The 24,483-nt window shown below is 51.2% G+C and overlaps 1 protein-coding gene across 2 annotated transcripts; it reads right to left on the bottom strand.

The window, feature by feature from the left end:
* Nucleotides 1-279: 279 nt before the first annotated feature.
* COG7 (component of oligomeric golgi complex 7) lies at nucleotides 280-24,326 on the bottom strand. Of its 2 annotated transcripts, none has more exons than XM_080980164.1 (18): nucleotides 24,183-24,326; nucleotides 22,897-23,108; nucleotides 20,553-20,701; nucleotides 19,342-19,458; nucleotides 18,432-18,600; nucleotides 17,068-17,150; nucleotides 15,210-15,332; nucleotides 12,208-12,406; nucleotides 10,716-10,843; nucleotides 9,363-9,517; nucleotides 8,453-8,569; nucleotides 7,240-7,305; nucleotides 6,828-7,011; nucleotides 4,797-4,934; nucleotides 4,489-4,572; nucleotides 3,246-3,360; nucleotides 1,144-1,287; nucleotides 280-658 (listed from the first exon to the last, which is right to left on the bottom strand). In XM_080980164.1, exons 2-18 carry the CDS (start codon nucleotides 23,060-23,062, stop codon nucleotides 492-494), a joined length of 2,304 nt encoding a protein of 767 aa, XP_080836290.1. In that variant the 5' UTR covers nucleotides 23,063-23,108; nucleotides 24,183-24,326; the 3' UTR covers nucleotides 280-491. The 2 variants fall into 2 exon arrangements, with proteins under 2 accessions (XP_080836290.1, XP_080836291.1); XM_080980165.1 differs by lacking the exon at nucleotides 24,183-24,326 and adding an exon at nucleotides 23,978-24,096.
* Between the last annotated feature and the right edge of the window lie 157 nt (nucleotides 24,327-24,483).

Here is a 24,483-nt window from a genome sequence, read left to right as displayed (position 1 = left end):
AGGCTGTTCCCCACTTACGTGATTTTCTGGGGTGCCAGAACGTAACCCCTGCGTAAGCTGGGAGTGATCTGAAGTTGCAATCAGAACAGCAGCTGGGTGCTTGTTGAGGCGCCTTGCCCCTTCACCCTCCCACCCACTTGGTCTGATTCCAGCAACCATTCTCCCATATCTGATCAGCATGGTGATGGGTGCCTCCACCCCAAATACAGGTGACAGCACTGTTTGCATATGCCCAAGGTCTCCCCAATCTCCGAAGAAGCTTCCTTGGGGAACAGCTGCCTCTTTTAAGAAATTTATTGAGCGACTTACAGATTAACCCTCTCCCTCGCAAGTGCCCACATCTCTTCTGTGCTTCGACAGCGTTCCTCCACCTGGGAAGGAGTCCGTCCGTCCTGCTCCAAGGAGTTCTGAGTCTCCACGCACCTCAGATGTTTCTGCATCCAAGTGCCAGGCTAGGATTCTGAACTTTGTGCTAGGAGCAATCAAGGAATTTAGTAGTCCAGGCCCCTCATGGCTGCGATGCTGGTGGCCAAGCGACGGGGAAAGCTTTTGGCCGTCTGCTTGTAGTCCTCAGGCTTGGTCTTCAGGAGAGCCACCATGTTCTGCAGAGCCTTGGAAGGCTGGAGGCCCAAAGCATCCATCACATTGGCCAGATAATCTGCAAAGCCAAATGCTGGTCAGAGGGAAAAGAAAGAGGATAGGCCGCCCCCTCCCCACCCAACAGACAGGCGTGAGATCTGTCAGGACCAGACCTCAGCCTGATTCAAAGCCCTGATTTGTCCAAAGCAGCTGACAGCTGCACCCAGAGAAAGGGATGAGTCCCAACAAGGTAGCGGCCAAAATCCTTATCCTGGTGGAGATTCCCAGGGGATCTTCACTGACAGGCAGTGTTGTATAGTGGTTAGAGTGTTGGGCTAGGAACTAGAAGGCCAGGGTTCAAATCCCTGCTCAGCTATGAAACTGTCTGGGTGACTTTGGGCCAGTCAGTGTCTCTCAGCCTGACCTAAGAGAACCATGTATTCCACCTTGGAAGAATGGGATGGGATGTATATAATGAAATAGAGGTTGAAAGGACAACCTCCTGGATCCTAGCCAGAGAGAAAGCACCAGCTCCCTTCTGCGAAGAGAGGCAACCGCCCTTACCGATATCCGTGGCCAGCTGCTTGGTGGAGTGTGGGGTGAGCTCAGGGATCTGGAGAATGACCTCGCAGTACGTCTGCATCGTGGCTCTGGCGAGGGAGCCCAGCCAGTAGTCGGCCATGTTGTCCAACTCAGGGAGGTCATCACCTGGGGGCAACAGGGTGGGGGGAGAAAGAAGCATGTCAATTGGAAGTCACCAGAACTGAGTTCTGGCACCTCTCAGGTAGGCGCCATTGCCATTCTAAGAGAACAAGGGAGGTGTTCATGGTGAGTGAAGTGTTCTATGGCCTGAAGGAGAGTGGCAGCCCTAGTCTCTAAGGAGAACACCAGCTGTCCCCAGCACCAGTTCCGGAGCCCCTGCACTATCCTGCCTAGGAAGATTTGCAGCAGGGCCACCTCGGACTAGGGCTCCGCAGCTGGTCCTGTGAGGGGAAGGGGTCATAGCTCAGGGGAAGAGCACCCATGCTTTGCACAAAGAAAGTCCCAGGTCCCAACCCCAATGGCATCTCCAAGTGGGGCTAAGAATGTCCCCTCTCCGAAGGAAACCCTGGATAACTGCTGCTCATGCAGATGACCTGATCTAGAAAGACCAACAGCATGATGGTTCCTCAGTTCCAGCATTTGCTCAGCTGAAGGCAATGTAAGGAAGAGGTAGAGGAGGAGAGAAACCCACTCCTGGCCTGCTGGGGCACCACCGAGCAGGCTGCCAGCTTTCAATCCACACACCCCATACCACAAGCAACCTGCAGGTTTTTAACTTTTGCCCAACCCTTCTTTCATCTCTCGCTCTTTCCAAAGGTTAGCAGAGTATGGCTCTGGAGAAGACCTCCAGCGGGAGGGAGGGAGGGAGACAAATCACTAAGAACAAGTTACAGACAGAGTCCACAAAGGCAATGCTTGGCATCCAGAAGGACCTGGACAGGATTTTGGAATCCAAACAGCAGCCTAAATTATAACCAGAAGTCTAGTGCCAGGGCAGACTGCCTTACACTGAGTCAGAAAATTGGCCCATCTAGCTCAGTATTGTCGTCACTGATTGGCAGCAATGGCTCACCGGGGTATCAGGCAGGGGACATTCCCTGGGACCAGGGCGGTTTTGCATGCAAATCTGATGTTCTGCCACTGAGTTACTACAGCCTTCCCCAAAAGGGAAGATCCTGGGGCACCAGCAGCCCATTTGGCTTCAGGGAACATCTCAGGGAATGCTTCCAACCCTTCACACCAATAAGCCAGACCACAGTCCTCCCAGACAGATCTGGTCCACGGCGACTGCATGCCCTGAGACACACAGACAGCTGCCTTTGTACAAGGGGCTGAGCGCCAAGAGGGAATTAGAACATGGTGACCTGGGCCACGGCCAACACTCCCCCCTTTCCACCCCATGGGTAACAAAGGCAAGATTAGTCATGCTCTGCTAATGTTTCCCCGGCAGAGACTCCTGGGCTGAGCTGTGCGGTGGGTGCCCCACTCCCTTCTCATCATCCCAGCACCTAATGCTCAAGAAGAAGTGAGGGGTGAAGAGGGGACCCTCAAGGCAAGGATATCTCCCAAAGGAAGGCAAATCCTGATCCTGGCCAGGGTGAGGGAGTGATGTAGGATGGCCCAGCTCCAGGCACAGCTGTCCAGCTCCCTACTAGAATAAGCCTGGAGAAGAGGAGAACTGAGAGGTGATGGGACAGCCACCTTCAAATATCCGAAGGGAATATCTGAGGGAAGATGGAGCCAGCTTGTTTTCTCCCATGGCTTCAAATGGGAAAGAAGGATATTCCTACTAAACATTAGGAAGAACTTGTAACAAAGAAACGGATGACCTCAGAAAGTGGCAGGATCTCCTTTGTTGGAGGTTTTTTAACAAAGGTTGGGTGGCCACCTGTCAGGGATTCTTGAGCTGCAGTTCCTGTCTTGCAGGGGGCTGGCCTGGGTGGTCTTTGGGTTCCCTTTCAAGAATCCAGTTCTATGAATCTATCCCTGCCTGGCCTGACAACAGTCGACAACAGGATTCGTGGAGAGGTAATCCTGGACCATTCAAGCAAAGGAAAGACCAGCACAGGCAGCTGTGGGAAATCCCAAGAGCAGCTCCCTTTCAAAACTTCGCCTTTCCCCACCTTGCTCTGGAGGAAAGGGCAGCTTCCCAGCATGCAATGCCAGCTCCAGAGCTGAATCTTCCTGGGTCACAAACGGTTCCAGGTGGAGAGGCAGAGACATGATGTACTGGCCAATCTAGGAAGAAACAGAGGGCGCTCCATCGTCACACAGTCATTTATTTAAGAAGTTTACATACCACTCTTTGTCAAAAAGGCTGGTTTACAACATAACAGCATAACAAACAACACAGGGTACATACATACCATAATATCCGTAAAGTACACACAAAAACACCTGCAAAATGCAAGTCTAAGAACCGAAGACTAAGTAATTATCTGCGCATTTCAGATACAACTATAAAGCACGATACATATTTAACAACAGCTGTAGTTGCTTTTTAAAAAAATATTTCTGAATCAGGCCGGGGGGGGGCATCCAGTACAGCCTCCTGCTCCCACAGTGGTCAACCAGACACCCCAACAGGAAGAAGCCTACAAGCAGGACTCAAGTGCAACAGCAGCACGCTGCATGACCGCAACTCCCAGCAATGGGTTACACAGAGGCATCTTGCCTCTGATGCTAAATGTAGTAAGAACAGAAGATGAGCTGCTGGATCAGGCCAATGGCCCATCTAGTCTAGCCTCCTGGGCCAAACAGATGCTTGTGGAAAACCCAAATGCAGGATTCAAGCACAAGAGCACTCTCTCTGCTTCTGTGGTTTCCAGGAAATGGTTTTCAGAAGCACTGCTGCCTCTGGCTTTGGAGACAGAGAACAGCCATTGTGTCTAGCAGCCATCAATAGCCTTCTCCTCCTGCATGAATTTGTCTAATCCTCTTTTAAAGTTGGTGGCCATCACTGCCTCCTGTGGGAGGGAGTTCCATAGTTCAACTATGTGCTGTGCGAAAAAGGACTTTCTTTTGTCTGTCCTGAATCTTCCAACATTCACTAGATATCCATAGATCTCTAGTGTGAGGAGGGAGAAAAGCTTTTCTCTATGCCATACATGATTTTATAAACTTCCACCCCGTTGCCTCTTACTCACATTTTCTCCAAACTAAATGCCCCAGACGCTGCAGTCTTTCTTCATGGGGGAATGGCCCCATCATCCCCTTGATCATTTTGGTTGTGCTTTCCCTGAGCCTTCTCCAATTCTGCAGTATTCTTTCCAAGGTGACACAACCAGCATTAGGGCAGGTCTTGTGTTTTCCTGTCTGTCTGTCTGTCTGTCTGTCCCATGCACACACACACACAAATGATCTTACGTTGCTGATGTATTCCAGGGGCGTGAGGCTGAAGTTGGGCAGCTCATCTGTCAGCATCTCCCCAGTGCCACTGGTGCTCCAGCTCTGGCGGGAAGCAAAGCAGAGAAAAAGGCAGCTGAAGCCACGCAGGCACCAAGAGAGGCACCGGCATGATGGCTGGAGGGGGAGCCCACTGAGCAGGGAGGTTCTCCCCGAGATGCAGCAGCATTCTTGGAAAGATTGCCCCACCCCCACTTCATCGCAGGAATCCCCACCCACCCTAAACCTAGAGGCACCCGTTGGAGTTTCCCTCGCAAGGTGCTGCTCACCTCCATCTTGGAAACCAACAAGAGCTGCTGCTTGATGCGAAGGAAGACGGAGTCGAAGGCCAGCTGGTGGGCCTGCTGGTTGAGGCGCATGAGGGCCGAGCGCGAGGCTGACAGCAGGTTGTGGCTGGTCCCTTTCTCCTGGGGTGGGGAGTCAGGGAGTCAAGGCCGGAGGACACAGGACACACTCAGCCCTACCAACGCCACCCAATTTTTTGTGTGAGTCTTGTGCACCCTGAGGTCCGGGGACCACTGGTCCATCTAGCTCAGTAACGTCAACACAGCAGCTCTCTGGGGTTTCAGGAAAGTCAACCGCCCCCCCCAAAAAAACCCAACCTGGAGATGCCAGTGACCAGGGTCCTTCTACAAGGAAGGCAGGTCCTTTAGCCACTGAGCTACAGTGGTCCATCCTTGAGCCAACACTGAGCATCTGCTTTGCCTACGGAGCCTGAGCTCTGGAGCCCATAGTACAATGAAGCATCTTCAGGAGGATTCTTGGTTCTCAGGCTTGCGGGAAGGGGTGGAAGGGGGCTTGTTTGGGCAAAGGACAAGATGGTGCCCTCCCCCAAGGCACTTAGAAGCCAACTGGATTGACAGTTAAATTGGACTCCAATATGAGAGAAAGGATAGTGTCTTCCACTGCACCTGAGGGCGGCTGGCTAGCATGGGTGGTACTGGGAAGGTGGCATGGCGCCTGGATGCTCACCACACCTCCGCATCTGCCGCTTAAGGCGGCTGCCTCACTCTGTCCCATCACAGGGCCGGGCCTGACCCCTCCCCTCCTTCCTGACACCATGGAGAGCTGCTGGGAGCCAAGCAGGAGATGCTTGGCCAGGTGTGACTTGCTCAAAAGGCCCCACACCATGTGGCTTAAGGCAGCCTCTTTTGCAGCTGCACTGAGAAGGGCCCTTTTGGGGGCCACCTGATGCTCCCTCCCTCCCTCACCACCACCCGTCATCAGTTCATGCAACCATCCTGGCTTCTCTCCACATCCCCGCGGGAAGAGTGCCCTGCCCTTTCCAAAGAAACAACTGAACAGCAAAAGAGAGGTCAACTGGGGCCAGCCAGGGCACGGCAGTCCGGGAAAGCAGAGCCGGCACACAGGGCTCTTGACACCCAGCAGGCACGTGGCAGGGCGAGTGACCTCAGCAGGGGCGTGCCCTGAGCGGCAAGAGATCCCAAACCCCCGTGAGAAAATAAGCAAGGGGGCAGGAGCGCCGCAAAGAGGCCCCCGGAAAAGCAAACAGGCTGCTGCAGGGAAGGAGCTGTAACCAGAGCTGCTTGCGTCCCCTCCCCTGGGACAAGTTGGGAATAGGCAGAGACCATGCAGCAGGGCAGCCTGGGAAAGGAAGCCTCGAGGGTTCAGGGCTGCAGGCACAGCATGTATTTAAAGCACATCCTCCCCTTCCAGAAACAGAACGCTTGGGAGCTGTAGCTTGCTCCTCACATAAGAAGAGCCCTGCTAGGTCAGGTCAATGACCCAGCTAGCCCAGCCTCCTGTTCTCATAGCGGCCAGTCAGGTGCTTGTGGGAAACCTGCAAGCAGCACCCAAACAGAAGAGCACACACACATTCCTCCTGTGATCTTCAGCAACTGGTATTCAGAAGCATTGCTGCCTCTAACTGTGGAGGCAGAGCCAAGCCATCGTGGCCAGTAGCCATCAATAGCCCTCTCCTCCATGAATGTGTCCCATCCTCTTTTAAAGCCGCCTGGGTCACTGCCATCACGGCCTCCTGTGGCAGCGAGTTCCACAGTTTAACTCACAGAAGTATGGTTCCCTAAATAGGTGCCCTGAAAAGCTACAGTTCCCAGGATTCTTTTTTTTTGGGGGGGGGGGAGGGGGAATGTGCTTCAAATGCACTTTCAGTGTATGGTGTGTGCGCACCCCCTGGTTCCAGACGGCACGTTCTCTCTCTCTCTCTTTCTCTCTGCATCTTCCCATCCACCCAAGTGTGGGGGACAGCTCAGAGCCAGGAGGAGCCCAGTCTGCCCCCTAAATACAGAGCTCTGCCAGCAGCCAGCCGGAAGCCCCACCTTGAGCGTGTAGAGGGTCTCTAGCAGGGCAGCATACTCAGCAGGGCTCTCTTGCTGCAGGTAGTTGTGCTCCTGCCAGGGGTTCTTGAGGGGGCTCTGCTTCTCTGTGCTGGGGTCTTGGAGGCCGCTCAGGCTGCAGGGGCTGTAGGAGTCCGAGAGGTACTTCCCTGCGGCAGATAGGATCCTGCAAACGGCAGAAGGGAAATGGAGCTGAAGCCCTCCATGGGGAAAGATCCTTCCGCCTCCCCAAGCCAAACACCACCACCCCCAACAGGTCAAGGCCCACCCAGACCTCCAGATCTTACATCCTGCACAGAATCTGTTGCACAACAGACAACCAGCAGCTGTCACAAGGCGACTGGCACCCCCGCTCCCCCTGAAGCCCACCCAAACTTTGCACAGAAGACATCACCTGTTTGCCAGCTGCTGCTCAAAGTCTCCACACTGGCGCAAGAGCTCCCCACAGGTGGCGATGATCCTGGGGGAAAGGAAAGCACCTGTGACATCACAGCATTCGTAAGCCGCCACCAGGCCCAATGGCAGGAGAGAGCAGACATCGTCAGAGCATCTGGTTGACCACTGTGAGAACAGGATGCTGGGCCAGGTGATTCCCATCATGCAAACATCAGAAGACCCTGCATGGCCCATCTGTATCCTGTTCTCAAAGTGGCCAAAAGAGTGGACACACTGTTTTCTTCTCAAGCTGTATCTGAGAGCAGAGAACCTAGCCATTGTGGCCGGCAGCAGCTGTTTATATCTGTACCTCCCACTAACCTTTTAAAAGCCCCCAAGAATCAGTGGATGGATTTTTTATTAAGTTCTGCCCAGTTATGGGGCTTGGAACGACTTTCCCTTTCCTCAGCAACATCTGCCTTGGCTCACAACCTTGAGCAACCTGTAGCCATCAGCTCCACAAATGCAGCAGTGTAGCTAGCCGCTTTGGTGCCCAGTGCAGCGTGCGCGTCCTGCAGCCGGGGGCAAGGCACGCCGCATGAAGCCTCTTTGCTGCCTCCCAAGGGGCCGAGGGAGAGGCAGTAGGCAGGCACAAGCCCCATGCTGCCATTTCAGGCAGCGCGGAGTCTGCAGGTGTTCAGGAGAGACGTGTGGCTCGGGCACACTGCAGGCCCTGCGATAAGTGCCGGCCCCCACGGTGTGGTGCCCAGTGTCAGCAGCATTTTGTTACTTTGTTGACTGAGCTAAAAAGTTTCGTGAGCCCAATTTATTATTTTTATTATTTTTTAAAACTCTTTTTTTTTTGTCATTTTGCCACCCCACCCCCTCAGTGATGACACCCGGGGCTGCCCACACCCCCCTTCCTCCACCACTGCACAAATGCTTTTTGCAATGCACCTGGCTCTCTCCATGTGGCGTGTGCTGGGGTGGTCTGAACCATTCAGGTTATTAGGGGGGAGCTGAGGTTAGTGGGTGGTTGGTACTGCAGAGGAGAGGGGGCTCAGAGTTAATGTTTAAATCTGCTCCCAGCTTGCGTCAAACCACGGCTACAGGTACACCATACATTTAAAATATGTTCTCCCCCTGCCCTGCAAGAATCCTGGGAACTGTAGTTTACCCATATCAGAGCTACAATTCCCAGCACCCTTCATGAACTGCTACCCCACTCTCACCGGATTGAGTTCTGGAAAGCGGTCCAGTCTTCTTGGAAGAGCGAATCAGAAGGGATGTCCTCCAACTGGCACTTCTTCCTGATTGACTGGAGGGCGTTGCTGAAGTCAGAGGTGTATCTGCAGAAAGACCCAGAAGTTCATGATGCACTGAATACCATGCCAGTTTATGATCTTTGATGGCAGGGTCACATTACTGGTACGTTTCTAATTCTTCATGTGTTTTTAATACTTGCATATACGTTGCTTTGAGAAGACAACTAAGAAATTGGCATCATCACCACACAGGGTGAGAGCTGAGCACCAACCCTCCAGGCAGGGCAGCCATCACAAGAGAGGGAAAGAAGGGTGGTCATTGCAGCAAGAAGCTACATCCCCCAACCCAAATAACCAGGCTTGCATCTTCTCTGTGCTAAAACTCTCCCATCCCTCCAAAAAGCAAAACTCTGTGGCTTTCATATATTGCCCAGTGTGAGCAGAATAACACAGACACATTGGATTGCACCCAGCTAAGTTCTGCCCTGAGTGGAGCTCAGTTAGTCACATCTATCAAGTTCAATGGGTCTACTCTTAAGCATGAGCAGTGCTGGAATACAACCCACTGTTTAGGAGGCGTCTGTTATTCTCCTTGTCACAGGAAGCAGCCAGGAACTATGTTGGGAGGGGATTTGAATAATCAAACCCCCAGGAACCCTGTGGTTCTTGGGAATCTGAATCCTTTGCTCACAACCACATTTGGGGATGCATGGGTGGACTGGCACACACTTCCAGAGAATGACAAAATCCAGCTGCCTTTGCCAATGGCAGGGAAAGCTTCAAATGTCCATCAAAGGAAGGAAGGAAGGAAGGAAGGAAGGAAGGAAGGAAGGAAGGAAATAACAGCTGGCTTGCTATCCAGCTCCTTGGGACTCACTTGCTGAAAAGGGCTCGCAGGGCCTTGAGGAGGCCTCCTACCCCTAAGCCGTCCGTCAGCTTGAGGCAATTGTCCACAGCCTCCAAGGCCAACCTGAAGAGCTTGTTCACGGAGTGGCTGAGCTCCTGCACGCAGTCGATGACCTCGCCGTGCTCCTGCACAACCACAGGACATAAGTCATACCAAGAGAAAGAGAGGGAGGTACACCCCCCTCAAGAAGGAACATCATCCCACCTGGTACTAAAGAGACAGGAAATCAAAGCAAATGTTTCCAGTCAGACCCAGAAGCCTCCATCATTCCTCAACGCATCCAGCAAAAATGAAAAAGCCCTCAGCATTTAAAAAGAGCTGGAGGGGAAAAGGTTCATCTCTGCCATCACTCACCTGGCAGGATAGGTAGGACTGGACCTAAGTAGCCTGGCAGGTGTTTTCACAAGATAAACACCCTCCAAAGGCAGCAGAGCACCTCATCGGTGCAAATACCCCCTGAGGAAAAGTTCAGGGAGCAAAAACAGCCAGAGGCTTCAGCTGTCAGTGCAAGGGGTGACTCAGAAGCCCAGGCCTACAGGAATGGTGGGTGAGCTTCTTCAAAAGCCCTCCTGGACTGGAGTAATGAGGGGGCTCAGAGGCCGTCCTGCTTCAGAACCTAAGAAGAACCTGCAGGATCAGACCTATGGCTCATTTGGTCCAGCATCCTGTTCTCAGAATGGCCAACCAGATGCCTATGGAAACCAGAAAGCAGAACTTGAGTACAAGAGCCCTCTCTCCTTCTGTGGCTTCCAGCAGTTGGTATTCAGAAGCACCGCCACCTCCAACTGCGGTGGCAGAGCACAGCCATTGTGGCTAGGAGCCATCAATAGTCTTCTCGTCCTCCGTGAATGTCTAATCCTCTTTCAGAGCCATCCAAGTCGGTGGCTCTTGTAGGTGAGAGTTCCATAATTTAACTATGCACTGCGTGAAGGAGGACACTTTTTCTGTCCCAAATCTTCCAACGTTCACTTTGTACATCGCAGGGTGGGCTTTAGATGGCACTTCCCTTATGAGGGGGGCATTTGTGCATTCAGCTGGTCAAACCACCCTTCCCCTCCTGGCATCGTGGGCTGCAACTCCCACCCATCAGTTTCAATGACTCTTGGCACTGCACTTTTTGTTGTTGTTAGAAAAGTGGGATACACACACACACACACACACCCCTCACAGACAGGAGGGTCAGCCAATGTGGTGCCCTCCACAGGGTGCTGGACCGCCGGCCATCATCCCTGCCCCCTGGCCATGCTGGTTGCTGGGGCTGGGAGCTCATTGCTCCTGGAGGGTCCCTCGGGGTCAGCAGGCAGGCAGGCAGGGCTCCCTTACCAAGGGGACAGCGCTCAACTGGATGAGGAGGTTCTCTTCCTCCAGGGCTCCATACTGCAACTGGAAGAGCTTGTAGGGACCATAGACAGCTTCCACCAGCTCTGTCACCTTCACCATGTTGCATTCCCCTAAAAGCTCAAGGAAAGAGCATCACAGCACTTATCCCCAATGCTTTTCCTCCCACCACAAAAGTCCCAGGACAGGTCCTAAAAAACCCCACCCTTTAATCCACTATAGGCATTTTCACACACTCCCTGCCCCCTCCCCCTGTTAGACCCCAGAAGAGGCCCCCTCCCTCCATCCCCCAGCTCTTTCTGGGTCCTACACTGGCTCCCACTGCATGCCTTGCTGAAGCTCCCTACTCTCCCCCCCCCCCCAGTTTTCATTGACTCTTTTGTCCTGGGGAGGGGTGGGTTAGGGTGCTTTGGCACCTTCCTGGCACAGCCCAGTGTATCCCAATTTTTCCCTCTCCTGAAAAGGCCTACGTAAGCAGGACAGGCAGAAGGACACTGTCCTGGCACAGAAGGAAACAGCATTTTTCATGGCACACATTTTATTTTATGATGGTGACGTGATGTCAGCTGCCTTGTAGGGCCCTAAAATGCTGCAAATCAAACAAACTGAACACCCAGCTTGGGAAGGATGCCCCGAGGTGAGAGGGAAATAAAAGGCATCCACATGCTCTTGGCGCTGTGTTTTCAGCCTTCCTTGACTAGAAGTCTTCAGTGAGTTCCTCACAGACACCAAGACAGGCTGCTGCTGCTGCTGCCAGCCAGAGCTGGGATGATGCAGATGCAGCATCTAAGTCTGAGAGGGAGAAAGGCCTGGCCTGCCCACTGCCGGCATTTGCCTCCTGGAAGATTGCCCAGGACAGACTGAGTACCTTGGGCTGAAGGAGGTCCCCCACCCTAGACCCAAGAGCAAGTGGACCCAGGCTGGCAGCTCAGAGGAGGTTCAAAGGCTGCCTTCCCCACCACCACCACCATGCTGCTGGGTGGGAACAAAGCAGCCGCCTGTTCCAGGAGGGTGCTGGGATGCTACGAGAGTTTGTGGAAAGCAACAAGTGTGAAGATGTATTTACTCAAGGTAGTATCAGAACTGTTCGGCTTCAGCAAACACTTTAAGAACTGTGTCAACACCGCTCAAGTTAGTTAAACAAAGTTTGGTACAAATGTTATGTAACCGATAAATGGCATCAATGCAATGCTAACAAATTGCATTCCAGTAAGAATATATATAAATATATCCTGTGCACAGAAAGGAAAAAAGGAAGGGGGGACGAGAACAAAGATGTTATAAGAAAGAAAGAAAAACTTTCCACTTTCCCACTCTGTATCACTTTACTTCTTTATAATTTGAATTCTTTCTTTAATATTAAAAAATTTAAACAACAAAATAAAAAAGGAGGGGGGGAAAGCAATGGACTTAGAGGACTTGCACAGGGATGGATTGGGACAACACGCAAGCAGGCATGGCTCAAGAGGGCACTTACTCAAGACGGGCAACATGGCAACCTCCAGGCCGCGAGCAAAGTAGACCGTGGCATCGTACAGCCCCAGGAGGCGGCTCAGCCTGCTTTCAGGGCCAGCGCGCTCCATGGCAGTGCTGAGGCAGACGGGGATGGAGGGGACCAGGGCGCTGAGCACCTGGATCAGCAAGACAACCACGACTTGGTGGGGGTTCTTGAAAACCTGCAGGAGGAAGGGGAGGCGGGGGATGAGACCGGAGGCTGCAGTCGGTGGAGCTGTCTGTGAATGAACAGTGGAAGCTTCCTTAAGACAGTCAGGCCAGTGGTCCATCAAGCTCAGTGTTGTCTGCACAGACTGGCAGCAGCAGCAGCTCGCCAGGATTTCAGGCAGGGGCCTCTCTTTCAGAGCTCTACCAGGAGATGCCCGGCACCTGAACCTGCAAAGCAGGAGCCTTGAATGACACCCCCTGTGGCTGGAGGCATCCTGCAGGCTGACCCATGTGGGTGAAAACTTGCCTGTTTCAAAAAGCTAGAAAAGGAAACCCATCCTGGAGGGTCCGTCAACTACAAGGACATGCTGACCCAGAGCTGGTCTCAAAGGCTGGCAGACTCACCAGGAGCTGTTAAAAAAGATGGGAGGGTGCTGATGGCAGCTGTGACACACATGCAGTTCCCCAACCAACAGCCTCTCTCTGGACAATCATTTTACAGATCCCTGCACTCCATGTGGCGCACACAAGCACAACACTTTCCACAGCCAAAGGGATGAAATATTATCCTACATATTTGCACATCTGGCCAGTTCAGAAGCGACTTGGGATCCATAGCAGCATCTTCTCGGTGTCTCTCACTCACAAACACACACACTAGTTTTTCTCTTTCTCTCTCCCAGAGCTACAATTCCCAGAGTTCCCTGGGAAGAGGGGTCAACCATTAACCACACTGGGAACTGTAGGTCCAGGAGGGGGAAAGGGGCCTCCTAACAACTCTCGGCTACCTTACCAAACTACAGCTCCCAGAGTTCTTTGGGGAAGCTACAGCTGTTTCAAGTAGTCAAATTGTGCTTCAGGTGTATGGTGCCGACACAGCCCATGATTATCACAACCCGGAGAGGGGTGGGGTGGGGTGGGTTGAGAACTCCCTCTGGGCTCCTTGCTATAAAGAGGCCTCCAACATACAAGAGATATACATCAGCTTTCTCCTTCATGGGTGATAGGTCAGCTCCAGTGGCCTAATCTGATGAAGTTGGCAGCAGCCTCCTGAAACTCCAGCCACAATAAACTAGCTGAGCCTCCAAGATATCGCAAGGACCCTTGGTATTACGCTACAGGTGCTGCTACTGCCGCAAACTGTTCCCTTCAGGGACTGCACCTGCCTTGTTGCTACAGGCACAAGCCTCCCCCAGTACGGGCATTTATTCTCCCCAGAGATAAGAATAGCCCGGTGGCTGGATTAGGCCAATGGCCCATATCTAGTACTGCATTTATTCATTCAGCCATTCGTTTATTTATTTATTTCATAAAATGTATATGCTGGTTAATTGTTAAAAAAAAAATATCTCAAGTGGTTTACGAAAAGGATAAAACGATTAAATTGTCAATTAAGATAAAAAGTGAAAATAACAGTAAACTAAAAGCAGATGAACTTTCTAAAACACCCAAGTAGACTCGTCTAAACAAGAATGTTTTTAGCAGGCACCAAAAATATTGAAGTGAAAGCTCCTGCCTGATGTCACTAGGCAAGGCGTTCCAAAGTTGTAGGTGCAGCCATACTAAAAGATTGAGTTCTTACAAATGAGGAACAGGTATGATGTGGCATCTGTAACAGGGCCAGTTCCACCAATCAAAGTGGGACAGAGCTCATGGTTTGTTAAAAAAAGCTATGGTTTAAACAAAGCATCACATGGAAACCAATGTGCGCACCTGTGAGAAATATGGAGGTACGGAGGCTCCAGAAGAACAATCTGAAGCATGACGAGAGGTCACTGCAGCCTCCTATTGTCCCTAATTTATACTCTGCTTCTCAGCCTGCTTTAGCTCCCAGGGAAGCTGACAACTACAATTAAGTGCTAGCAGCACTTAAATACACATGAGAGCCAGTGTGGTGCAGTGGTTAGAGTGTCGGACTGGGACCTAGGAGACCAGGGTTCAAATCCCACCACTTGGCCATGAAGCTCACTGGGCCAGTCACTGCCTCTCAGTCTAACCTACCTCACAGGGTTGTTGTGAGGATAAAATGGGGTGAGGGAGATCTGTGTACACCACTTTGAGCTCCTTGGGAGAAAAAGAAGGGATATAAATACCATAAATAAATTAGTGCCCCCTCTCCTGCCCCCACTCAATTTTAGACATATGCAGAACTGCCCACACTGTGTAATTCATCTGGTCCTGTTTGTCATAGAGAAGGATGAGAAGCCGTGGCGAAACGCCAGTCAGAATCCCCTACTGAGCAACCTTCCTCAGAGACTCCTTTTAGCATTGCAAGGCTCCGCAGCCACGAGCGTCAGAAACCTGCATTTTAAAAATATATATCTGAGCGAACATACACACAGAGGATGCCACCAGGATGCCAGCATCCACTTCACACACCAAAATCCCAGACCTGCCCAATGCAATTACAGAAACACAGGAAAAACACCAGCGGAATCTTTTTGTAGAACCGGGCTCAAAACCGATGGCTGCAACAGCCCATTTGTATTCAAGGCCTCCTTCGTTATCAAGATGAAAATGCTTAAAAAATTGCAAGGGAACTCTCCTTCGAACTAAAATCCAGCCAAGCTACACGAGCTGGTTGGGAAAACCCTGGAGGGGATATGCCAGGCCATAAACGAAGTGCGCATTTTGCAACTGCTCAGCTGAGCGACTCGGCTACATTTCAAAGAGATGGAGGAGATAGAGCAGCTTCAGAAGCAGCTGCACTCCAGGACCAGACCTACCCCCAACCCCTGCCACCCTGGTTTGTGGCCAACTCTTCCACCTCCCTGCCTGGCCCAGCCCCTCCTCAGCCAGCCAGCCCCATGGCCATACCTGCGTGGCCCACTGCAGCTGAGAGTGCCACGTCCCCAGCAACCCATCGTAGAGCTCCGTCAGCTGCCGGTCCAAGGGGAGGGGAGACTGGCACAGATCCTGCCACATGGCCACCAGCTGCACCTGAGGATGAGGATACACGTCAGGGTCACATTTGCACAAGAGATTGCTTCTATGGCGCCTCTGCTTGGTGATGTGTAGTAAGTGGCACCATATGGAGTCAATAATTGGGTTTTGTTCTTCCAGAATGACATGAAGAACAAGAGAGCAGCTTTTTATGATTCTATAACCTGCACCCCAAGAGCAGCGGACTGACTTCAAGATTGCCTTTGAGCAAAACGGACGTTATGGTTAAGAGTGTCAGGACTGGGAGACGACCAGGGTTTGAATCCCCACCCGGCCGTGAAGCTCACTGAGTGATCTTGATTTGGTCACTGCTTCTCAGCCTGACCTACCTCACAGGGTTGGTGTGGGGATTAAATGGGGAGGAGGAGAAGTATGCATGCCCCCTTGAGCTCCTTGGACAAAAGCCTGGATGGAAATGTAATAAACACAAAGTAAACAAAGCTCATCCTTCCATCTGATGAGCTGTGGGCAGCAGGATGCCAGACATGGATCAGAATTCAAGCCTCGGCTCAATTTACAGGGTGGCCTTGCGTCTAAGCTGCTTAACAGGGTTGTTGTGTGGACCGAATGAGACAGGGCCACACACCAGCCTGAGGATGCTTAAGTGGAAATCTGATAAAACAGCAACTGCTCCAAGGACCACCGTTCAAATTAAGAAGCTTGAGGCTAGCACTGTGCACATGGCCCCCCAAAAGCTTGGAGACCAGGGAGCATTCCTGGAGCCAGCTGCCACTCTGGGCAAATCACACATACCCAAGAACAAAACGATGTCAGAAGAGGCCCTGGCTCCCTTGTCCATTTAATTAAAACTGGTATGTTACTGGGAACCAGGGATGAAACCAACACTACTCAGTCCAGCCCCAGCCCGGCTGCTGAACTGGCTGTGTCCCAGGGAAGGGCAGCCCAGAAAGAGGATTATTTGCCACCCTGCCACCCAGAATGTACGCCTTCCCACTGCCAAGAGAGTTGCATAACTCTCACCCAGTGGGCGATGGGAATCTGGCGTCACAAAGGAAGGGGCAGGAAAGGCTCTTGGAAGGCACACAAGCCGGGGGGGGCAGAGCGGGGGGAGGGGGAGAGGAGGGCAAATGAGTGCCACCCTTGCCTGCCCCCTGGTGTTTCTCCACACTGTTGCTTGTGCAGTTTTAGCACTAAAAACGGAAGGGCAGGAAAGAGCACCTGGGGAAAAGAGGCGCAAAGAGGCAACGGGAATTTGGGCAAGCCAGGATTGCCACAGGGGACTGGCACCATCCTGATTTTCCCTTACCACAAGGAAACAGGATTTTGTGTGTCATGGGCAGTAGCAGAGCAGAGAACCAGCAGAGCTGACCTATGGGGGTCCAATCCAACAGGACTTGTGGGTGGATGCCATGTGAATTAGCAAGAGGTGCCATGACGCTGTACAAGACATTAGTCAGAGTAGACCCACAAAAATTAGGGTGCGTTGACTTCAGGGTGTCTGAGCAGATCTTAGCTGGATACAACCGTCAGCAACCAAAATGCCATAAGTGGACCTGGGCGCCGATGGTACAAGAGAAACACCCCCTGCCACCACCGTCACCACCCCTTTTTGTGATCTGCCATCTCCCCAAGGCTGGCCAAGCAACAGGGCAGGCGGTGCTCAGGTCTGCAAGAGCAAAGGAAGGGCCAACCTTCCTCATTCCACCCAGAGGAAGGCAATGGGGGTTCGATCCACAGCAACTTGTGTGTTTCAGTGGGAGGAAGGGAGTACCTTGTGGCACTTGTAGTAGTAAGCCAACAGCTGCGGCATCCGGTCGATTTCAGTGAAGACTTTGACGAAAAGGCGGGCCTGATCTAATAAAAGGCAAAAGAGTTTCAGTCAAGCCAGTTTTGGGTGCCAGGTGGGGAGAGAGAGAGAGGTCAGCCTCTTGCCCAGGCAGAGCTCAGATCAAGCGGGAAGCACAGAATCCTTTGCCTAATCCTCTTTTAAAGTCCAAGTTGTTGGCGGCAGCAGCAGCAGCAACTCTTTTCATTTCCTAAAGTCCCCCCAAAACTTGCAGGTGCAAATTAGAGCAGATCCTCGCTTCACAAATGCTGTCCGTAGACAACCCAGCCCCACTCCCCTCCCTCCCACACATATGTGGGTTTGTATATTGGGGGTGGGCAAGTGGACAGGTAACCTCTGGGCCAAACATAAAAGCAGGAAATGCTGTGCTGGATCAGGAGGGAAAGAAGCTCAACCTTTCTCTCACAGGGCCAGGCAAAAGCCTCATGTTCAGTACAAGGGTGCCCCCTCCTGGTGGCTCCCTAAAAGAGCTCCAAGTGATCCAGTTGCGATTGGAGAGTTTGCCAAGGATCCGCAATGGATTACTACAGTTCTTTAATTTATAGCCTGCCCCCATCTAGGATACTCAGGGAAAATTAGCCGTTTAAAACAAGAACTTGAGTCTAAAGGATTTCTCCCAGGAAAGAAACAATTTAAAAGATCAAACCTGAACATCCGTTATGACCCACTAACAAGCCACCTGCTACACAATTCCTGGGGCAGCTTTGTGGCACAAGGAGCATCTCTACTCCAGCCATATTCCTTGGCCAGAGGACAGCATGACATGTGGCATAGCAGTGCAGGGTGGTCCATCTTTTCATATCAAGTGGGTTCCAAGATTACTTTGACACAGAACTCCCGGGGCCCCACACTGCCTTGTCGCATGGGATGGGGAAGCGAGGTCAAAATCTGACACCTCCAACCCAGCCCTCCCATTGCCTTCCCAAAGCCAGCTAAGCATGGTGCTGGATTTTCAGAAGGAGGCACAAGGCTCTGGCTGGGTCCTGGAGCCCTTCCGCCTCCTTCCCAAAACTGGGGAAAGAAATAACTAGGCTTTGGGAAGAAGACCTAGCTGGACCACTCTCCTAGTATCAGACTAGGACCTGGGAGACCAGGGTTCGAATCCCCACTCAGCCATGAATTTCACTGGGTGATCTTGGGCTGATCATTGCCTCTCAGCCTATCCTACTTCACAGGGTTGTTGTAGGGATTACATGAGGACGGGGAGAGCCATGAACACCACCTTGAGCTCCTTGGAGGAGGAAAGGGGGTATATAAATGAATAATAGGACCAAAGGCCACAGACTCACCAACAGACTGAGCGTTGAAGGCAGCCACGATCTGGGGGCTGGCCAGGGCCTCCAGCCGGTTTTTGAGTGCTTCCAGATGCACACACTTTTCCGAATAGTCCGGTGTGTCCACCAGGACTGCCAGGCTGCTTTGCATGCTGGTCAGCTTGGCTGAAATCACAGACACGTCCTGGACCCAAAAAAGAACACCACCACTTGGTCATCAGAATTGCCCAGCGAGCACATGTTTTGCACATCCCACCCACATCCGCAAGGCACACTTCTGTTCCCCTTTGCTCAGGGCAGGGGGGAGGTGGAACCCCAAAAATAGATGGTGTCCATTTAAAAAGAAATAACCTTGCACAGTTCCAGCCTGAGAAGAAGCCAAAGCGGATAACCAGCCAGCAGCAGAAACAGAATTGGAGCAGAGTTCCAAACTCAACAAACCATGAGATTCTTCTGCCATGTCAGCATCTTACACAAGTCAGTAGCAGAGAAGCAGAAAAAGTGCACAGGCTGCAGAGACAACCCAGACAAATGCCCAGCAGTCTCCTTCAATGGCTTAAAAAAACCAAACTGTTCCCCAGGCAGCAACTCAAAGATCTCTCTTGCTCTCTAGCTGACCAGTGCCTGGTTGAAGGCTATCAACCCCAATGGCTCTTCTTTGCCTCTAGTCTGAGGCCGCGATACCAGTTGCTGGAAGCCACAGGACAGGAGCTCAAATCCTGCTTGCTGCTTGCTGGTTTCGCACAGGCATCTGGCTGGCCACTGTAAGAAAAGGATGCTGGACTAGATGGGCCATTGGCCTGATCCAGCTGCATCTGGGGCTGAGGGGAGCTGTAGTCCAAAACATCTGTACTGCAAGAGGTTGGCAAAGGCTGACATCTAGAGGTGAGATGCACTTTGCAGTCATGTGAGAATATACACATACCTGTGTTTTAAACGTCTCCTCGATGTCAGCACTGAGGGTGCTCCACTTGTCTGCCTCCTGAAGAGAGTCGGCGGCCAGCTGCATCCTGGATTTCACATGATCCAGTTTGACCAAAACCTGGAAAAGAGGCAGAAAGAGCCACAAAAGATGACAGAGAAACCTGCCTTGTGTCGCATCTTAATTTTGCAAGTGTCGGTTGGTTTTTGTGTTTTTCATTTTAATGATAAAGACACTCCCTGTGAGTTACACATTTCTCTTGGGCTGTTTCTAAATAACTAATTAATGTTAAAAACATATCCAACTAGAAACGTAGAAATTTGGCTGCATAACAAAGCACAACTCTGGGATTTGGGGGGTGGGGTGTTCCATCTACCATTAAAGAATATAAGGAGAGCCCCACCGGGAAAGACGAGGGGGTGGGAAGCAACCTGTATAGGTCAGCATCCTGTTCCCCAGAGTGAGACAACCAGACATCCTTAAGAAGCCCTCAAGCAGGACACTAGAGGCAAAGAGCCCTCTCCTATTGTTGTCTCCCAATGTCTGCTCCTCAGAGGCATGGCTGCCACTGAACCTGAGGCAGCTTGAGGGCTTTTAAAAGGGGTTAGCAAATTCACTGAGGAGCAAAAGGCTATCAATGGCTACTAGCCACAATGGCTTTGATTTTACCTCCACTGTTGGAGACAGTAAATGCTTCTGAATGTCAGCTGCTGCAAACAGCACGCAGGGAGAATGCTGTTGCATTTATGTCATGCTTGTGAGTTGCTTCCCTTTGGGACATCTGGTTGGCCACTGCAAGGACAGAATGCTGAACTAGATGGGCCCCCTTCAGAGAGGCTCCTCTGCTCTTCTTATCTTTTCAGTGCTTTGCAATACTGTACTGTACGTACCAACATGGCAGCCAGAACAAGCAACTGCCATGAGCAGAGCAGAGGTGCAAGTTCGGGAGTTGAACTGGCCTGCCCTGTGGCTTCAGGCAAGTGTGGGGAAACATCTGTGGCCCTCCTGATGTTCTTCGACTCCAGCTCCCACCAGCCCCAGCCAGCTTAGCCGATGGTCAGGGCTGATGATGGGAGTCGAAGAGCAACAATAGCCGGAGGGCTGCCAGTTCCCCACGCCGGGCTGACCCCTTCCATGCTTGCACCTCTTGCAGCCAGCCTGCAGCTACTCCAGGAAAAGGACAGCCCGCCTGGCCATGCCAGAGGATCAAGTACCTGCATCGACTGGGCTGTATCCTGCTCCAGCTTCTTAATATCTTCCCTCACCAGGACCATTTGCTCCTTCAGGAAGGTTGCCTCCTGCTTCAAGGCCTCCATCTCCCGGAGAACTCTGGGCATGCTCTGGAGCGCCTGGTGACTTGTCTCTGCAGAAAGGGAAAGGCAACTGTCAATGATTCAGTGGCTTGGTGTAAAAAAGGAGAAGAGATTCCTTATTAAGAGTCTAGAAGCAGGGCAAAAAAAGATGAATTATATCCCCAGAGGACGGGGTGTGGGGGAGAGAAGAGGAATCACCAAGTGGGGAAAGCAGGGGTGGGGACACTGCAATTCAACACAGCACTGAAGGCTAGAAATACAAGGATATGAACAGCAACTTTAAATTCTGAGGCATTCTGACTTCTCAGATCCCCCATTTCTGAGCATCCAGAACAGCCTTGCAGGCTCACTTCTGACCTGTTCATCGGCTTTCTGGAATAACATGTCTCTTCCAGCTAAACTGGCACGCCACACTTCTCTCACCCACTGCTGTTATAGTCAGCATCTTCAACACAACCAGTTAGAGCACATTGTGTCTTTCCATGATATCACACAAGCTCAGCCATTGGCTGGGAAGGCTTCTGCACTCTCACCAAGTCACTTAAAGAAGCACACTATGTCACATATGACATATGTCTATGACCAGTCTTCCCTAACCTACAGTTCTCAAGCTGTTTTGCACTGTAACTCCCATTAGTTAGCACAGCTGTGTGATGCTGGGGAGCTGATAGGTGAACAGCTGTGCTGGACTGGGCCGATGAGAACTTTAGCCTCCAAAAGCTAGAAGGCACCAGGATGGGTTGGCTGGCTCATTATTTGCGAGTCACAACATCTGCTTCTACTGTGGCTGCTATGCAGGATGTCACTGTAAAAACTTCTCAAAGACTCAGCTCATTCTACTCTCCAACAAAAAGACTTTGCATTTTTAAACTTTAAAGTCAACCAAACTGCTTTCCTCTTCTGCAGTGTGAGTGGCCTCAGTGTGAAGCTTCAAAGAATCCCTCAGCTTTTTTCTCTCCTTTTTTCATCCGTTTTCTACCTCATCTAAAAACACACAGCAAACTGAAAAATTGCTACCTTTGAGTATTGCAATAGGGGTCAACGGTCACAAAACCAGGCTCCAGTAAATCCACTTGCCAAGTTAATTATGGAATCAGGGAAATAGAAATAAAAGAGCATGTAAAAGGATAAAAAAGGAAGATGGAACGCCTGTCTCCTTTCCTTTGATAAGCTTTCTACTTCTGACCAGCAATTTAAATGGTAAAACATCTTTGCAAGATAGTTGGTTATTTCAAATTAAAGCTAAAGGCTGCATTTCAGCAAATCCTTTGTGGAAGAAATGCTCAACGTGTTTTGCAAGTTGAACTCATGCACATTTAATCAAAAGCAAGCTCTGAGTTCAGTGGAGCTTACTTATAGGATTTCAGGCTAAGCAGCAGAGTGTGGTTGGGAACAATTGTAAGCTAGGTGGGGGTCTATAGTTAGAATACAGCAGATCTTTCTCCCATCTACCCCCTCCCCCCATTTTAAATAGGGACATTTAAGCCATTGTTTTATTCCGACAGAAGTGTTAAAATTCTAACATGAATTTTGGGTTTTCTCACAAAAGCAAAGTAGTATCTGTTAGTAATAGTTTGATTAGATCATGTATTTTAGAGGACATAAATCACCAAAGAGGAGTTTACATGCCAAAAATTTGGTCCTTTCATGAAGAAAACCCTAATGTAGATTTCCAAATCCCAAAGACAGAGACATCTAGTGATCCAAGTTAGGGGGGAAAACACATTTGAGAAGCAGACTCCATCCTATGAAAGCTTGTGTCACCAAAAAAATTACTCTTTATTAAGGTGCCACAGAACTGCTAAAGAAACTAGCCATTTTCCCTACATTCTTTTGCAATAAAATTTCTTAAAATAAGCATCTCACTGACCAGCTTCCACATTCTGTGGCTGCACCAGAAATGGCAATGTAAAAGTGTTTTATTATTTTAACTAACTTGTTTAAACAAGTTAAACAATTGCACTGGGATGGGACAGTCTTTACATTTTGAAAAGGTGAAAAACTTGTCAACAGCTATAGAACAAATTTCAGATTAAAGGTTTCCTTTTAAGTCAACCTATGTAAAGTCTGTTGCATAATTTAATCAGTCGATATCCATGCTGACAAATTCATACAATATTACTGTGCTGTCAAGGTGAGATTGGACTTCACAGCTGGCTTGCAGAAACTAACGTTTAGCTACTAAGTTTAGCTACTAAGTTCCTGCCCTGAAACCCTAAGTTGCACCTCCTTAAGTTGCCATTACCTTCCACGGCATTGTTGACCTCTTGGATAAAGAGCTGCAATTTCATCACCACTGTGTTTGCGTGGGCATCCAGCTTGCCCGGGGCCTCTTGTTGGACTGCTCGGAAGACCCCGTTCACCCAGGCCTTCACCTCAAAATCATCAGCCAGGAACTTGGAGAAATCCATGCCGTCTTCCACGCTCTCCCCTTGTGTGGGAGCGAATCAGCAGTGCCTGGAAGGATACAAGATGGACAGATGTGAACAAGGACAGGGTTGCAGCAGCTCAGTGGCAGAGCACGTGCCCGACATGCAGAGGTTCCCAGTTTCAATCCCCACTGGTGGCATCTCCAGGAAGCGCTGAGAAAAGTCTCCTGCCAGAAGCCCTGGAGAGCAAATGCTGCCAGTCAGGGTACACTAGGAGGTTGGCTGACTTTCACAGGTCACAGGTGTGAATAGGTCATCAATTCAGAGTTCTGGCAAGAGTAGCCTCTCTGTCAGCTAGCAGTCAGAGTGGACTGGAAGGACACAGGGAGACAGAGGGAGAGCTTGGTGCAGTGGTTAGAGTGTTGGACTATAACTAGTTGGGCTGTGAAGCTCACTGGATGACCTCAGGCTAACGGCCACCTCTCAGCCAAACCTGGCTCACAGGGTTGTTGTGAGCAGAAAAGGGGGAAGAAAAACATGTATGCTGCTGTCAAACTTCTTGGGAGGAAGGGTTGGGATACAAATGAAATACAGATGTATGCCATAGTGGTTAGAGACTTAGACTAGGACCTGGGAAACCAGGGTTTGCATCCCCCCTCGGCCACAAAGCTCACTGGGTGATCTTGGGCTAGTCACTGCCTCTGAGCCTAGCCTACCTCACAGGATTGTTGTGGGGGCAGAGGTAGGCCACCTTGAGCTCCTTGGAGAAAAAGGTAGGATAGAAATGCAATGAAATAAAGATGTGAGATGAGGAGGAGAGGGCAAGACCATGCCACTGCCGTCCTTAAATACAGTATTACATTTATACAGAGAGAATATTTCCTAATCCACACTTATCTATACAGAGAGAAAGGGGTGGATGTCAGTGACAGTGAAGGGAGAAAAGACGTAACTTACTCCTGAAGGAGATAAAGAAAAGAGGGTGCTGCTACTGCCCCACCCCGCGCCCCTATGTGCCCCTCACCCGACTTCCTCATCAGGAAATAAGAGGCGTTCAGAACAAATTTCCTTCCCCCCCCCCTCGCCCGCCCCAGTTCTCTGCCTCTAGGGCTTGGCCCTGAGGGATAGACTGCCCCTGTCCATGGCGGATCCGCTGTCTCACCTGCCCGCCCGGAGCCCACCTGCGCGCACGCGCACAGCCCCGTCTATCTCCGTCACTCTTCAGCCCAGTGGGCCGCCATCTTGACAACGGGCCTGGGTTGGCTGAAGCTCCGCCCCCGCCGGCTTCACGCCGGGCCCACCCTTCCACCCCGTGGATTGGCTCCGCTCCTGCCGTCGTGGCTCCGCTGAGAGAGACTCCGCCTACACGCTGCGCGCAGCTTGTTTGACGCCGGGGCGGAGACGCCTCGAGGGGGTTCTACTGCGTTTTCCGTAAGGGGCAGGCAGGCAGAGAGCCAACAGAC

The sequence above is a fragment of the Podarcis pityusensis genome, assembly GCF_964106645.2.
Source record: "Podarcis pityusensis genome assembly, chromosome: 14".
Taxonomy (NCBI): Eukaryota; Metazoa; Chordata; class Lepidosauria; order Squamata; family Lacertidae; genus Podarcis; species Podarcis pityusensis.
Note: the sequence above shows the minus strand (reverse complement) of the source record. Positions and strands in the feature narration are given on the sequence as shown.

Bases quoted from the DNA above. Each gene is read 5' to 3' on its own strand.
- COG7 (XM_080980164.1), bottom strand. From the start codon at position 23,062: ATGGATTTCTCCAAGTTCCTGGCTGATGATTTTGAGGTGAAGGCCTGG. The intron at 9,518-10,715 runs GTAAGGGAGCCC...GTGGTTGTGCAG, and splicing joins AGTTGAGCGCTGTCCCCTTG to GAGCACGGCGAGGTCATCGA. The intron at 7,012-7,239 runs GTGATGTCTTCT...TGCCGTTTGCAG, and splicing joins GAGCAGCAGCTGGCAAACAG to GATCCTATCTGCCGCAGGGA.